The sequence below is a fragment of the Crinia signifera genome, chromosome 6 (assembly GCF_055691185.1).
Source record: "Crinia signifera chromosome 6, ASM5569118v1, whole genome shotgun sequence".
Lineage (NCBI taxonomy): Eukaryota > Metazoa > Chordata > Amphibia > Anura > Myobatrachidae > Crinia > Crinia signifera.
The window spans coordinates 164,086,685-164,104,853 of NC_139222.1; the positions used below are offsets into that span (position 1 = coordinate 164,086,685).

The 18,169-nt window shown below is 42.4% G+C and overlaps 1 protein-coding gene across 1 annotated transcript in view; it reads right to left on the reverse strand.

Annotated features, from left to right (window-relative positions):
- Positions 1 to 18,169, reverse strand: part of CD40 (CD40 molecule) — a 51,407-nt gene that overhangs the window by 8,893 nt on the left and 24,345 nt on the right. The window contains exons 3-7 of the mRNA XM_083147880.1: positions 13,972 to 14,097; positions 13,163 to 13,309; positions 5,725 to 5,818; positions 3,252 to 3,310; positions 1,507 to 1,599 (exon numbers count right to left, since the gene is read on the reverse strand). Coding sequence (XP_083004006.1) covers positions 1,507 to 1,599; positions 3,252 to 3,310; positions 5,725 to 5,818; positions 13,163 to 13,309; positions 13,972 to 14,097 — 519 coding nt within the window. The remainder of the gene's footprint in view (positions 1 to 1,506; positions 1,600 to 3,251; positions 3,311 to 5,724; positions 5,819 to 13,162; positions 13,310 to 13,971; positions 14,098 to 18,169) is intronic.

Sequence of the window (18,169 nt, forward strand, 5' to 3'; positions counted from 1 at the left end):
GTAATGGGCATTGTAGTGTGTGTCATCATGTGTAATGAACAATACGGTGTGTAGTATAATATGTAATGGGCATTACGGGGTGTGGCATAATTTTTAAAGGGCATTACAGTGTGTGGCATAATGTGTAATGCCATCTTTACATCTGAAGAAAAGAAATTAAAAAGGCCCTGCAGTTTTTTTGTGTGCAGGGGGGGGGCATATTTTTGCACCTGGGCCCACAACTTGCTTGTTCCGCCTCTGGCTCCATGTGGATGTTTCCATACACTGTATATCATACTACTACACAAGCATCCGCTTACCCATATCTGCATTGGGCCCTTGCATGTCTCACCTCCCATAGTGTGACCTTCGTAGTGCGCCCAACATTGCTGCCTCATCTGGTACACTTGTGGATTAGATGAAAATACATGGACCTGGCTGTCTTTTTGGGACCCTACTCTACACGGCAATCACCCCATTTTGTGTCATTTCTTCTAGGTATAAGCTATTCCACCCAGGGTAATCCTATGCAGTGCGTCTAAGATGGCATTGGCATTGTTTTGATGTCTGTAAAGCACCTTGAGTCCTGTTGCAGAAAGTGCGCTATATAACTAAACCTTACTATATAATGTGGGAAGGAACATAATAGCATGGCTTTCTCTTGGATCAGTTCTGCCATGCCCCACCCCCATGAAGGCATGCATCTTATGTCGCTAGTGTAAAAATGGGGAGGAGCAAATTCTCTTCCTGGCACAGGGCAACAAAAAGTTTATTCTAGTAGTATATACATTATTTACCACTGTGACAATGGTACAAACAAGTCGCATGATATTTCCTGATGTTAGCTGCAAAAATGCTGAATGGATATAAATGCTTTGTATTCTCCAAGCCTAGGAGGAATTCAACTAAAGCTGGGAAATTAGAAAAAAACTTTGCAGACAAGGGTTTTTCCAGCAGCCGCAAGATTTTGGTATTCAATTGCAAGACTGATGGGGGGGTTTCGCACCTCCAGAGCAAATCTGATTTTTCTGGAATTTGTGTGGCAATCATAGAAAAATAAGTTGTCTACACAGTGGCATAACAATAGCTCCGCAAACCCCACAGTGGCGGGGAGGCGCCAAGTAAGTGTGGGCGCCGGGGTCTGCGGGGGCTACTTCTACCTGTCTTATCCCGTCGCCGCGTCTGTATTCGGCTGGGAGTCGGGACCGCAGATCTACACACACAGAGTATACTGTACATACACACACAAACACACATTTTCATAATATTGTTTTTTGTGTCTCCTCGTTTTAAGTGTGTTGTTATCTATAGTGACGATTTATTTACAGCAGTAGCAACAGTGCCACCTACAGGCTAAAAAAGACACACACCAATCAGTACTCTACAAATCAGTAACTAGAATAGATTTTTTTTTTAATGAAATATTATATCTTCTATATAGTTTCCATTAGTTATTGTACTGCTAGTTACACAAGCAATGTAGTCCTTTGTATGTTTTCTGTGCAGATATGTGTATAGAGCACTTACCAATTATCAGCACACCAAGAAAACATGGCAGGGCTACCAGGACTACCAGGACAATTATAACATAAACCCAAGTGTTGTCTGTTGCTCTAGTTCCTGAAATATAAACAATGTTACACACACATTACTAAAACAAGTAGCAAATACATTACAGCCCCTTGACACCAAGTGATAAACTACCCTACTACTGTATGTAATAAATAATGCAGTCAAACGGTCTGTGAAATGTTAGATGGGTGCCCCCTGGTTGCACGCCCTGGCATCATTCATAGACGAATGCAGCGCCTTTGATAAACGCAACTAGCCAATAATGTTGTAAGTCTGCACATGTATCATTGTCGCACTGTGCAAGTATCTCACTAGTTACCGTCAGAGGACTGAAAACAAATTTGAAAGAGTCAATTTCAGTGAGTGTTTCTGAACAGGGGCTGTTAACCAGACATCTGCATTTGGGGACTCCACAGTTGGAAAGACTATTTAGGGCGCATTCAATGTGCTTTCGGACAATAGGAATATTGGCCAATACGACGTCAATTCAAACGACAGTCGGAATACATGTGGATTGTCAAATCCACTTGTATTTCAACAGTCCAGCGGCTGTTTTGACACTGCAAAAGAGTACAATCTGCACGGGCTCCAATGTGGTCGTAAATGAACGCATTGTGTGCCAATACTTCCGACTGTCGGCTCAAAGTTTCACTTCCCGGAGACATGCACACATTGCAGCCCCACAGCATTTAACCCCTTAAAGACGCAGCCTGTTTTTGCCTTCCTGACAGAGGCCTTTTTTTCAAATCTGACATGTATCACTTAAGTGGGGATAACTTTTTTTGGTACTTATGTAATATCTGGGCTTCCGTGTTTCTTATGAGACCGTGTCTCCTCGCGGGGCTCGCTGCGCTCGCCACGCTTCAGGCACGGTGGCTCGCTACGCTCGCCACACTATATAAAATCAACTCCATGCGTAGTTGGATAGTAGGGGTATGAAAAAATGGGGTGCATTTAACATGGGAGCCCAGATAATACATAAGTACCCTTTTTTTTTGCTTTTACTTATCCCAGTGATTTTGAGATTGTTTTCTCGTGACACATTGTACTTTAAGTTAGTGGTAAATTTTGGGCGATACAGTCTGTTTTTTTTTGTGAAAAATACCAAAATGTCGTAAAAAAATTGAACATTTTGCAATTTGCAAAATGTTAAATTTTCTGCTTGTGAGACAAATAATCATACCACTCAAAATAGTTAATAACTAACATAGACCATATGTATACTTTATTATTACATCATTATTTCAACCTGCTTTTAATTTTTTTGGACACTAAGGGGCAGCAGAGTCAAAATTATACACATAACACAGTAAACGCTGCTTTTGGCTGTTCACGTTTGAACAGCCAATCGCAGCGATCGCTGAGGGGGGGGGCATCGGTGCCCCCCCTGGGCAATGAGGGAAGATCAGACATCGTCCCTCTGTCACCGCGTCTATAGACGCGGTGACAGTTTAAAGTCATGACGTACATTTACGTCATGTGTCGGGAAGTACATCCCGACCATGACGTAAATGTACGTCAAATGTCGGGAAGGGGTTAATGGGGACTGCATTGGATATCTATCTCCAAAAAATCTCCTGCATTGTTAGAGAAGTATCAATAGCCTGCCCACCTCCAATCTGCATAGGTCCCTAATGCTCATACTTCAATGGAATCATGCAAGTAACCATCAATTACTTAAGATGAAGACAATAACTCACCACAGACCACATCAGTGGTAGAATTTCCTAGGCGTACTTCCTGTTGTGATTCACTGCATCTAAAATTCACGTAATGATAGGAGAGGGTGATTGTTACATGCAATAATGAGAACTTACAGCTTTTTTAGGAAATTAATACTGTATCCTGCAATACATCTAAACTGCACTGTATGCAACTATCACAGTATCGCTCACTGAATCCAACCCACTCTGTATCCCGCACTATATCCAACCTGCTTTGTATTCCACGCGGTATCCAACATGCACTGTATTCCGCATTGTATAAAACCTTCGCTGTATCCAACCTGCACTGAATTCAAACCGCACTATATCCTCTACTATATCCAATGCACACTGTACCCGACACTGTATCTGACCCACACTGTATCTGATACACACTGTATTTTACACAGTATCTGACCAACACTGTATCCTGCACTGCATCCAACGCACAGTACATCCTGCACTGAATTTTACTGCTCTACTGCTCTCATTACATGCCCACGTGTCCTAAGTATAGGCTTGTTAGTGAGCAAATCATCTCCCAGTTCCTTATGAGCCCAATCCTGAATATTGAACATACTAATAGTAATTATATCACCTCTCAACCTCCTTTTCTCCAGTGAAAACACAATCAGCCTGGTTAACCTATCTTTGTATTCTAGTGATTCAAGACCTTTTACTGGCTTAGTCGCCCTTCTCTGTACCTGTTCCAAATCATTTATGTCCTTTTTAAGGTGTGGTGACGAGAACTGAACACAATATTCCAAGTGTGGTCTCATCAATGCCTTGAATCCATTCCCCTTTTAATGCATGCCAGTGTCATGTTGAGCAGTGTGTACTATTACTCAATTTTTCATCTGATGACCCCGAAGTCCTTCTCTACAGCAGAAATCCCTATAAAAACTCCATTTAGCCTATAAGTAGCTTGTTCATTTTTGTTCCCATAATGAATTAGTTTACATTTATCAACGTAAAACTGCATGTTCTACCTTTCCGCCCATCTTTCCAGTTTAATTAAGTCACTCTGTAGTGTATCCACATCCTCTCCTGAGTTAATTTCCTTACTCAATTTGGTGTCGTCCGCAAAAATTGCATGTTTACTCACTATGGGCCAGATGCACTAAGCTTCAAAAGTGATAAAATGGAGAGTGATAAACAGCCAGCCAATCAGCTCCTACCTGCCATGTCACAGGCTGTGTTCGAAAAATGTCATGCAGGGGCTGATTGGTTGGTTGTTTATCACTCTCCATTTTATCACTTTTGAAGCTTAGTGCATCTGGCCCTATGTCACTTTATATATCATATGATATATTAAACAAGGTGGGTCTCAATATTGAACCTTGTGGGACTCCACTTTGGACCTTACCCTAGCTGGAATGTACCACCGCTTTCTGTCCCCGATTGTGCAACCAGTTTTAATCCAATTACAAATTGTATCTCCTAACTCTAAATTACCTAGTTTTATTAATAACCTTTTATTAGGCACCGTGTCATAGCTTTAGTGAAATCAAGAGATATTACATAAACAGATTTCCTTAAGTCCAGCCCCCTACTGACTTCCTCATAGAAGCTAACTTAATTAGTCTGACATGATCTATTTTTGACAAACCCATGCTGAGCCTTACTTATCACCGTTTCCTGTTTTAAGAAATTTTGGATACTTTCTTATTATTCCTTTTAATATTTTCCCCACAATGGATGTAAGGCTGACAGGTCTATATTTTTCAGGGTTAGTTTTGCTACCTTTCTTCCATATTGGTACTATTTTAGCTATGCGCCAGTTCTTTGGTACTGTCCCCGAGTTTATTTATTCCTCGAATATCAGATATAATGGTAGTTCAGGTTGAAAGCATTTTATAACAAGAGGAAAGATTAATTCTGGATGGTCTGGGATTGAATAAAATGATGTATTAGTATCCCATAGAGCTAAACAGAACAGCAGTTTTCTTTAAATGTAATAAGGGCAGAGCCATAGAAGTCCATAGGCTTCTCTAGACCAATGCCGATCTAAAGATGGCAGTGTCCACCGCATCCATCACATTCCTGGCATGGTGCATATGCGGTATGTGGCCAAACCTCTGAAAACTGCATCGCCCTATATGTCCAGGTGTAAAAAATCGGGTCCTGTGTCGGGTCCAGATTTTTCCCATTGGACGATTTCTCAACAAATTTTCTTTTTTCAAAAATAAAGTATGTAGCACAGATATTGGGAGCTTCCTCTAAGTGAACAATCGTCAGACTGTGTGTACCTACCATTAAGGTTATCGAAGTACTACACTACACTGGGGAAACACTGGCATAGATTTTACTTTGCCTTTGGGAGTACCAGTATGAATGACAAGTTCAGGGAATCGGAAAGACTAACATTAAAGCATTCATGTTGTTATGTCATTGGTGTTGTTCCCACTTAAAACATTCTGATTATCTAATACACATATCTGGTAATATAATGTTTGCTCTTCGCTCTCACATGCTCCATTTTCTGCATGGCTCCTTGTCAGATGTTACATTGGAGAATGTTCCTTTAGGGCATGGTGAACAATGAGTATCCAAATCTCTGCTGGCTGAAGGACAATAAGAGAATATTTAGAAATAGACCACCATCATGCCAGACAGGTAATACATAAGAATGGTGAAAGTATGTAAATGGTTCAAAAGTCTACATACATCAGTGTGAAAGTAGCTGTACATGTAAGACATGGATGAAAAAGTGCTTTAAATGGTCCTGGAGATGTGGTGGCACTAATTCCCCCTGTAACCTAATTCCCCCTTCACTCCCCAGATTAGGCAGAGCCATGGCCAGTGGTAGGTTTTGACACAACTCTGCACTAGCTCCACCTCACCATTACAGGTGGTGGAACCTAGTTTCACCCCGTTCCCCATAACTTTAACCATTGGGATGACCATTGGCGTAATTGTTAGGTGAATTGTTGAAGTTGGTCTGACTGTAAGTCACAGTTGTATGTACAGTATGAGCTTTACATCATACAGCTACGGGTGTGACCACACAATCACCCTGCAAGAGGTTTCACATTACTATGTCCGGTCCAGAGACCCTGCTTCTTCTTCTGTCAAGTCTAACAGGTATATTTACTAAGAATTGGGTTTGCTGTCTCTTGCAATATAATGGACATCTCTATCCGATTGCTGTCTAAAAACCCAATAGTTACTTAATATCAGATTTAAGTGTCAATAGAACTCAGACAGCGATGTCTAGCATATATATTTTCTATGAATATACCCTTACCTCAGCTAGAATCCATTATTACAATATATACAAATGGGACTCAGGTTTGTATATATTGTGTTCTTATCGGAGGTTCCCCAGGGTAAGACCCCAGGGTAACTCAGAAGGGCGAACTTCAAATCACCAAGCGCTACGTTAACCTTCATTCCAATTTTGCTCTATAAGAAACCATTATTAATCTGCACTATGACTTTTGAAGGTTTTTTATCATGATGTTATATAATGTCGTGAATTTAAAAGATATGAGAAATATATAAATATATAAAAAATAATTTATTCGGATGACAAGATATAGTAAAAAACAATAAGACAGCTATGTATACATATGAGTAATAGAATTTTTATAGAAAAAATAGGGGGATAAAAAATGGGGAATTTAGGATAAAACGACACTTAAATCTAAAGATGGAGGACCTATGGATAAAAAGGTTCAAATATAAAAATATATATATATATAAATGTTAAGATATAAAAGAATCCTTAACTTTGTGAGGTGGTAGGAGGTAGGTGACCCAACGCGTTTCGTCGAACTGACTTCTTCAAGGGCTGGAGAACAAGTGATGTCTGGCATGTATTTATACCTATATGTCAGCCAGGGGGATGTGACATCACTTCCTGCTAATTATATATATTAAAAAGGCTGTGCAGGCTTAAACATAAAAGGGGGACTATATATACATATACAAGGTGAGCTGGGACTCAGGTGAGAAAAAACGCTACATTAAAAACTTATTTATACAACTTGGAACAGTGATAATAGAAAAAGTCCGTTTATTGTGGCACTTCCGCCACGCTTCCGGCATCCTCATAGCGGTACTGCGCATGCGCGGCTTTCAGGCGTCCTGGATCTGTGACCTTCTCAGTCCAGTGCGCATGTGCCGCTTTGTTGTAGGGCTTGATGAAGCATCTTAAGGCTCTTGCATATAGGTCTGTTATAGCGAGTGCCGGCGGCCATTTTGCGGAGGCTTCCTTTCTGTATGAATAACATATGTCGGCCATCTTCTTGAAGCTTATCAAGCCGGGGGGATTCCCATATGAAAATATACAAAGAAACATAGTAACTACAACGATTCCAGGCTATATGCTTAGGTGATTGGTTCTTAATCCAGATCATGTTCTTTAACACGGTGACTTTTACTTATACAATTCGGGTGGTACTATGGTAAACAGAGTAAACGTTATTGGTGATTTCTATGCTGATTAGCAAGCTATAGAAAAAGTGAAATATAGTGATACTTTTAACTATGTATTAGTAAGTTATACTTTTGGGTGTACATTGTCACTGAGTGGGTGAGCAAGAGAGTGCTAAAGTGCTAGAGTGCTAGTATTTAAACTTTTATAAATTTTTAAAGTGTACATTGTCACTGAATATTTAATATAGTGAGTGAGTAAACAGGAGAGTGCTAAAGTGCTAGAGTGCTAAATTGCATGAACCATATGATTTTGCTCGTACGAACTCCCGAACTTCGTACGAGCAAAATCATATGGTTCATGCAATTTAGCACTCTAGCACTTTAGCACTCTCCTGTTTACTCACTCACTATATTAAATATTCAGTGACAATGTACACTTTAAAAATTTATAAAAGTTTAAATACTAGCACTCTAGCACTTTAGCACTCTCTTGCTCACCCACTCAGTGACAATGTACACCCAAAAGTATAACTTACTAATACATAGTTAAAAGTATCACTATATTTCACTTTTTCTATAGCTTGCTAATCAGCATAGAAATCACCAATAACGTTTACTCTGTTTACCATAGTACCACCCGAATTGTATAAGTAAAAGTCACCGTGTTAAAGAACATGATCTGGATTAAGAACCAATCACCTAAGCATATAGCCTGGAATCGTTGTAGTTACTATGTTTCTTTGTATATTTTCATATGGGAATCCCCCCGGCTTGATAAGCTTCAAGAAGATGGCCGACATATGTTATTCATACAGAAAGGAAGCCTCCGCAAAATGGCCGCCGGCACTCGCTATAACAGACCTATATGCAAGAGCCTTAAGATGCTTCATCAAGCCCTACAACAAAGCGGCACATGCGCACTGGACTGAGAAGGTCACAGATCCAGGACGCCTGAAAGCCGCGCATGCGCAGTACCGCTATGAGGATGCCGGAAGCGTGGCGGAAGTGCCACAAAAAACGGACTTTTTCTATTATCACTGTTCCAAGTTGTATAAATAAGTTTTTAATGTAGCGTTTTTTCTCACCTGAGTCCCAGCTCACCTTGTATATGTATATATAGTCCCCCTTTTATGTTTAAGCCTGCACAGCCTTTTTAATATATATAATTAGCAGGAAGTGATGTCACATCCCCCTGGCTGACATATAGGTATAAATACATGCCAGACATCACTTGTTCTCCAGCCCTTGAAGAAGTCAGTTCGACGAAACGCGTTGGGTCACCTACCTCCTACCACCTCACAAAGTTAAGGATTCTTTTATATCTTAACATTTATATATATATATATTTTTATATTTGAACCTTTTTATCCATAGGTCCTCCATCTTTAGATTTAAGTGTCGTTTTATCCTAAATTCCCCATTTTTTATCCCCCTATTTTTTCTATAAAAATTCTATTACTCATATGTATACATAGCTGTCTTATTGTTTTTTACTATATCTTGTCATCCGAATAAATTATTTTTTATATATTTATATATTTCTCATATCTTTTAAATTCACAACAATTGGTCGCCAGTATCTTTTTTCATTTCTTCCCATAACCCTATAAGTAATATACCATTACTTTTATTGAAAGATAGGCTGACACCTCTATAATATAAGGGTATATTGTTGTGATTCTTCTATTTATCTAGCACAAGTGGCGCCTCTTTTCCAAAACAACTAGATTTTTTCCCCCTATATGTGTTAAACATTTTTGGGTTCTATTGGTTTTAATAAACCTGATGGTTAGGTAATCTGGGATTTCATTTGTTGTATGGTCCCCATTCAGTATGGCTTGTATTTGCAATACTCGATGTGACCACAGAACCCATCCTGCGCATCATCAATAATCAGGAAACTATGTATATATATATATATATATATATATATAAACACAGGGGGCCCAGCACTCACTACAGCAAACTAACTCACCTTAACATTCAAATAATCAATTAAATAAATAATGGGGTTTTAGTTCATGAATTGATCAATGCATTTAAGCTTGCAGCCCATCGCCAAGGGACCCAATTTCACTGCAAGTCCTACACTACCAACTTTTTTTTTTTTTTTTTTCGGAACCTGGCAACTGCTTACACATCATAGCTAAAATGAACATGTGTTTTTTTCTTGGGTTAAAGCTCAACTGCCAAGTACCTTATGGCTTTTAAAGGTGAGACAATCCCAAACACAGCACCTGAATTAGTATAAAAGGGGCAGCTGACACAGGTTTCAGGTAAATTAGCTTATCTAGGGAGCATGAGAAAGTTATGATCACAGTAAAGCTGTGTACACACGGGGGCGATTTTGACTAATATCGCGGGCAATATGGTCGCTGAGCGACCATATTGGCCGCAATGGGAGTGTGCACCAGCAATATATCGCCGGGTGCGCGCTCCCGTTTTCTCCCCCGTAGTGATCGCTGGTCGCAGGAACATGGTCCTGCGACCAGCTGATTCCACTGCCTGGCTCCCCTGGCAGTTTCTTTTTTATCAGCGACCATCTCTGGTCGCTGATGCAAACGAGACACTGAGCGATATATCGCTCGGCGATATATCCCCCCGTGTGTACGGGACTTTACAGAGGTTAATTAAAAATCAACCCAAATATATAGATACAGAAGTACCAACACACTCGCCATTCCTACGAATGGGGTGAAAGCAGCACCCACTTCCCAGTGTGTGGTCACAGGCCACTGCAACCCAACCTGGGAAGTCGGTGCGGTTTGCACCCCATTCTGACTTGTCCTTACAGTTTGCCCTTGAGAGCTCCCCGGGAGGCTCACTTACGATTTGGCACTTGATGTGCCAAATTTACATGCAATAAATCGCATATGGGGAGCTGGCATGGGCGGGCAGTGGGGTTCGTGCGGCGGCTGGGCAATCGACGGGGTCCCTGCGGTGCATGGGCAGTCAGCAGTGGTGTCCCTGTGGCGGATTGGAACTAGTAGCGGTTTTGGCGGCGCGGGAAGCAGCTGCTGTGTAAAACCACATTTTGAAGAGACTGGTCATCCGTTTATTGGCTGAGAGAATTCTCTCAGCCAATCGGATGGGAGGTCGCTGATAAACGGCCGGCCAGTCTTTTCAAAATATAGTTGCACGTTCAGCAGCTGCTTCCCGCCCCACCAATAGTTCCAATCCGCCACTGACTGCCCAGCCGCAGCAGGGACCCCGCTGCCTCCCTAGTGCTGCACGGACCCTGCTGTCTCCCCAGCCGCTGCTCCAACCTGCTACCTGCCCCACGGACCCTGCCACTGCACATAGGTGTGTGCCAGTGGTGCTTCACCGCTGGCACACACCTGGGATCAGATCATCGCTAAAAAGCACCCGCGATGTGCCAGTGATTGGTCTGATCTGATAAATTTAATGTGAAGCCCGTCCGACCTCCCGACTCAATTTGGGACAATTTTGCAGCCCGATCCATCCGAATCGAGTGAAATCGGGCACAAATTGCATAGTGTATGGGGGCCATAAGGCTTGCTACAGTTATGAGCAGTCACTCTTCACTAGGCTACATATGGTACATAAATTCATCTACATTAACATTGTAGGGTAGATAAAGCAATGTATTTAGTAAAAAAGGTCATGAATAATGTATTACATTAAACACACCACAATCTTGCATGTGGAGGTGGACCATTCATTTCTATAGTAATCACCAACTGTCTGTACGTCATCATTTGCAATTGGTGCATAACTAACAAGTTAAGCATTGTCTATTTGTTTTTTGGGGTTCTGTTTTGCAAATCTGGGGCTTGGATGCTACATGGGAAGATAATTGTCTGCGTATATTTGCGTCAGTTTTGTGGCGTTTACAAAAAAGCAGACGCTCAATAAATCTGGTGGATTCACTATTTCTAATGGGTGAAAAATCAGGCTACAATTTTTGGCCTAAAGTGCAGTAAAGATGTGTACACACGGTGCAATATATTGCTCAGTGTCCAGTTTTTATGAACAGGAGACTCTGCCAGGGAGCCGCAAGCTCCTGCGACCAGCGACCAATAGGATTAATTGCTGCAGCACAAAAAAATCACTGGCAATATGGTCGTTCAGCGACCATATTGCCAGCGATATTGCACCAGGTGTACACAGCTTTAGGCTTAGTAAATCATAAAGCTGTAAAACCTCTTGGAAAATGCAGAAATCAGATCTGGATTACAAACCCATCACTTAGTAAATGTCCCTGGATTAGGGTGTTTTCCTCAAGCAGCATTCTCATACATTAGGTGCTTGATTGAATTTCAGCACTGCAGACATCTGAGACGCGCCCATGTGTACAAGCCCTTAATGACTATCATTAACATTAAATTATGGAATAAAGCAATGTTATATTAGCTTACAGTCCAAGCAAAGTATCATACTTTTTCACAATAAAGAACAAACTGGAAAACGACCATATTGCCTGCCTGCAGCCTTCAGCCTCAGATTAGTTAACTAAGTAAATGTACAGTTTTAATTAAATAGATAAACTCCTTTGATTGCTTTTCCATTAACAAGCAATGCATGCAACTTAATGACAAAACAAATTAGTGACACCAACTAACAAACTAAACAGGAAGAGCATTACAACAGAATAATAAGTAACTGTAAGAACACAGTTTCATATCGTACAATGAAAACAATTGCAATGTAGGCAGCATAGTAGCATAGTGGTTAGCATTTCTATTAACCATTGTTCAACAATCATGCGGTAATAAATTCAATTTCCATGTGTGTAATGAGGTTTGCGGAAACAATACCATGGGCGGTATGTAATGCCGCCTAAATTCAGCGGCAGTGTGGGATGTGTTTTTAAAGGAGCAATCCCTTTTATGGCATGGTTTTACCTTGTAAGTGATTGCCTCTTTAAAATAAAATCGGCCGGAATCCTGCACTGCCACCGGACTCAGGCGGCATTACATTACATTCTGCCTCATGCGTGTTCTGGCTCTGTATTTATGGCAATTACTGTGTTTCATACTTTGGACCAGATGTATCAAGCTTCAAAAAGTGATAAAATGGAGAGTAATAAACGACCAGCCAATCAGCTTCCAACTGCCATGTGACAGGCTGGATTTGAAAAATAGCAGTCAGCAGCTGATTGGTTGGTTGTTTATCACTCTCCATTTTATCACTTTTTGAAGCTTGTTACATCTGGATCCTTATGTTTACAGCTGGGTTTGATGCCAACCACAACACTATAAGTGTGGAGTTTGTATGTTCTCCCCATGTTTGCAAGGGTATTGCGGTTGTGCTGGCTTTCTCCCAAAGTAGCCAAATATATACCCTTTATAGGCTAATTGGTGATGACAACGCGCACCAATAGTTATAATGTATTTAGGGTATAAAGCTGGCAATATATTTACAGATTGATTCTACATACTGCAGTCCCTGTATACTACTTCATAATATGATTCTCACCCTATAAACAATGACTTATAATAATAATTATAATCATATTGTGATGATGGCTCTCCTGAAACATTCCCCATAAATAAGAGTAACCTCACCGCGCTGCGTCACTTCATGTCCAGGGCCACACGCTGTGTTCAGCACACAAGTCTCACATTCAGGACTGGAGCAGTGGCTGCCGTCCTTACAGCTGCAATTGACATTTCTGACTGCTGTTCCCTCACTTATCTTGTGAAAACCAAGGGCTAGTGTGAGAGAAAAGTGTTGGTTACAGTAATAGAATTAAACACTGGAATGCAACAAAGCAGATATTAAAGTAACTCTGTCAAAACACAAGTAGATCTAATATAAACAACAACAAAAACAATTGATATATCCTAGTTACTAATTAGTAAAATTTGGGTCAGTTGCTAGAACTATTATTATAATTAGTGAATTAAGGAAGCTATGCTGATCCACAAGCGACACTGCAAAGATTGCAGCGTTGCGTGTGGATTTAACGCAGCCCATCGCCGACCATCGAATTATGTTTAGCGTACACGCAAAATGAAGGCACTCTCAGGTGCATCAGCTTTGCCTGTGCCCTGTACGAGGACAGGGCGGGCAGCCACATCACTGCCTCATTACCATGGAAATGCCCAGCATTTTCATGGTAACACCCATGAAATGCTGGGGCGTTCCCATCAGCACGTCCATCCGCCGCCGCCGCCTAACGCCCGCACTGGTGGGTGCGAATGGGACTAAAAAATTGTAGTAGTACATACATTACATACACATACAGACGCAGTTTGACTAATCAATCACACTGGCCACACTGGACAGTTTTTGTCTGTCCTATGGACATGCAGATAAAAAAAAAAACAGAACATACTGTAATACAAAAAAAGCACATAGGAGCCTTACATACCCTCATCACAGTACTGGTGTAGAAGACAGCTAGTTTCTCGGTTCCATGTCTCCTGGTATTCTCCATGAGCACAATTCAAGCACTCCGTTTCACTGTTCTCTGTACAGTCTTTATTTAGTCTCTGTCCTATAAAAACAATCAATAAACGAACGGTATTCCTGCAATCTATAATATATCCACAGGACACAAGCTACACAGGGCAACCATCCCACCGGTAACACACAATGAAAAACATTGCTGAAGTAGAAGAACCACAGTGACTGTAGTACATGAAATTGAACAGATACTGTAGTTCATTGGGCAACAGCTCTAGGGAAGACAAAAGGTCACTTTACCACTTCACCAATTCTGATGTATTCTCTTAGCCCCAATATGTAACAGAATCACGGAAATTCCACAATCTCCAAGACGGAAACTGCAGAATTGTGCAGGACATAGGGCCTAATTCAGACTTGATCGCAGAGTTGCTAAAAAGCAGTGCCCTACAGTCAGATCGCTGCCGGGTAAGCCTGCGAATGGGCTGTGAAGATGTAGCTGCAAATCCATTCGCAATCACTCACCATCTAAAGATTTTTCCAGTGTGTGCAGTCTGTGCGTAGCCCAGGATTACTCAGTGGCTGTGAAAGAAACAGGCTGATCGGGGGCGAAGCAGATGACACACGACTTTGGGCCTTATTTTGGTTCATTCTTTCTGACAAAATCCTTCTTAGATGGGCAAAACCATGTGCACTGCAGGTGAGGCAGGTGTTACTTGTGCAGAGAGAATTAGATTTGGGTGGGGTTTTACTTCAAAGTGAGATCTATATTGCAGTGTAAAAATAAAGCAGTCAGTATTTTCCCTGCACAGAAACAAAATTACTCACCAAATCTAATTCTCTCTGCGCATGTTACATCTGCCCCCCCTACAGTGCACATGGTTTTGTCCATCTAAGAAGGATTTTGTCAGAAAGAATGAACCAAAATAAGGCCCTTTGTGACAGTGCCCCTGGAACAGTGTGGTGCAAGATGGCGTACCTGATTCTGGACTTGACGGCTTCGGCAGCTTCGGACCTCTTCTCTGGAAGAATTTGTGGCAGGGAATGGCACAACCCAAGGAGACCCACAAAAGCAATACCACTAACAGTTAGCAGCAACAGTAATTTATTTTACTAAAAACACACTCATTGGTCGCTGTAAAGTTTCAATAGCAAATAACAATAAGAAATACTCAGCATAATAGCATTCACCATAAAGCATCAAATAAAACAACAATCACTCAGTATGCTAACCTCAAATAGTCTATGGCGGTTCTAACTGACATCCGCCAGGTGATGCTTCTTATTTCTATCTATCTTCACTCTCTAATCGGCAATCAATTTCAACACTTCACAGAACTTAATGCAAATTATTAGCAATAAACAATATACTCTGTCACGGATAACCAGTCACTGCTCAAAACAATGGTCCTCACATGTATACAGTCCCTATAATAGTGTGCACACTAATGTAAAACAGTCCTCTGAACACATGGGCAGGCAGATTACCTTGGGGCAACCTCCTGTTGGTAGCTGCAAAACAGGCTGCAGACATAGCCCCAGTACATGGCTGGCTTTTACAGTGAGAGTCTCACAGGTGCTGTCCCCGCTCTGGCTCTAGGGGTTCCCCTATTCTCGACAAGCAGCTAATGCTGTGGCTTGAAGCAACAACCCCTCTCTGTATGTGGGTTGTAAACAGGTGATATGGGATGACCCTCCTGGGTATTACAAGAGTGCACTGCAGATGCTGCCACAGGGAGACTGAATCAGTACCTTGGGTGTTGCTGGTTCCTCTGCTGGCTGGGTGCTCCAGTGTGCTCTCTCTCTCTCTCTGTCTTCCTGTTTCTTCTCACACTTGGGACAGCAGCCTTCTTCACCTTCCTCTTACACTCCTTTACTCTCTGACACTGGGTTCTGCAGCTCCACACTGATGCTGTATTTCACAGGGCTTTCTCTTCTCTCCTCTCTGCACACTTGTCTCTCTCACACTTGCTGCTGGGATCACCTCTGACCTCCCAGCTTCCTGTCACACGTAGAGGGGAGCTGGGACACTAGCTGAGTCTGTTAACCCCTCACAGCCCTGCAGCTTCCACAAGCAAAGGAGGTTTTCTTCTGAACAGCTTTGACAATTAAAATCTCTTTGGGGGCACAAGAGTACACCAGTGGTGGACTGCCACAACTTCCCCTAAAATGCTTGGGTACACCTGTGGTTTCACTGACATTCCCATAAATCGGCCTGCTATAACCTTCATATGCCGGCTTCCTGTCAATCAACTTGTATATAGCCAGCAATAAAAAACTAGCCCTTATTTATCGCAGAATGGCATATTGTATGGGTACTACGCAGTGGCAAACACAGGATTTTGAAAGGGGGGTTTCCAAATAAATGGTTACAGAGCCAATAATAACTAACACAACCCCCCCCCCCCAAGATAGCTAGCATAGCCCCTCATAGAAGGCACAGCCCACATAGTCAGCACAGCCCCTCCATAGTTAGACACCATAGCCCTTCATAGTCAGCATAGCCCCACATAGTCAGCACAGCTCCCCGTACACAGCACAGCCCCCCCATACACAGCATAACCCCACATAGTCATCATAGCCACACCATAGTTAGACAGCACAGCCCCCCCATAGACAGCATAGCCCCACCATAGTTAGACAGCAGAGCCCCCCATAGTCAGCACAGCCCCTGCATAGTCAGCACAGCCCCCACCATAGATAGACAACACAGATCCCCATATTCAGCATAGCCCCTCATAGACAGAACAACCCCCAATCTGAGAACCCCCTCCAGCACAGTCTACCCTCCTCCCTAGGCAGACATCACATTCAGAGATCCCCTCCAGCCTTCCCCACACACAGTGTCGCAGATTTGCAGTCACATGCCCGGCCAGTGTGTGGTTACAATCATGCCAGCTGCTCCTTTGTGGAACAGTGAACACAGAACTGCTAGTCACTTCTGCCCCCACTACTCACTTTGTAGTCAGTCGCGTCGCGGCGCCGCTGATATGCTCCTCCCTCCGACTCTCCCCTCTCAGGCTGTATGTTATGACATCCCCCTGCCTGCCAAAGGCTGCATCTACATGTCACAGAGACGGCAGCCGCAGCAGGAAGGAGGGAGCCAGAGGGAGCGCTCAGAAGCTGACATGCCACACGGGGAAAAACAAACATCGGACACATCAAACGATACATTGGTGGCCAGTAGGGGGGTTTCTAATTATTCAGAAACCCTGCTGCGTGCGTGCCTGCTATGGGCCATAAGCATGCACTGTCTACCCGTAATCGCCCGGCCTGCAAATTTGCAGCTGTGTGATCAGATCTGAATTAGGCCCATAGTCTAGAACTACTGTCCTAGTAGACATGCCATAATAAAACCAGAGATATGTCCTCTCTAACACTCAGCACAGTGTTACAGAATGGGCATAGATCCTAGTTAAAAGCTATTCCTTTTGTGAAGTGTAAGTAAACATTGTCAGCCGCCCCCCCGATGACATGGTGTGCCCGGGTGCTATTCAGCACAAATTCAGGAACAATCTGGAGCAGATAGGCAACAGAAGCCACAGGGATGATCCCTGGTTGGCCGGTGTGCATGGAGAGGCTGATAGACTGTGTTGTGGATGTGTTAGGGGGTAGAGGGTGGCATGCTGGAGTGGGCGTGTTTGGGTATAGAAAGTTGCAGACTGGTGATGTGGGCTGGTAGGGGGACACCTTTTTACATTTTTCCTGGGCTACCTTAAATTCCAAATCTGCCCATGGCTACAATCATACTTGCCTAAACACCCGGAATCGTCAGGGGGCTTCAATGACACAATTTACGCTGTATTGCGTCATCATAGCCCCGCCCCCCACTATGACTCCTTCTTCACTCCCCGGGCAGAATTATTAGTACAATTTTTCAAGGCCAACTTTCCCAGGGAAAGATATAGGGCTTGGAATGGTTTTACATTATGACATAGTCCTTATGCTTCCTGATATAGTGTGACTATCCCAGCTTTTAGTAGACAGATGCTATTTAGCATATGTACCAGTGCTTTATCAGTAACCAGCCCAACCTATAACACAATGCAGAGCTGGAAACATGGAGTGGCCCTTCAAACAACTCTACTGTAGGGTACACACCAGAACAACAATGATCTTGCAATGATTTCCTTGAAATCGTATGATGATCACATGATCTGTTG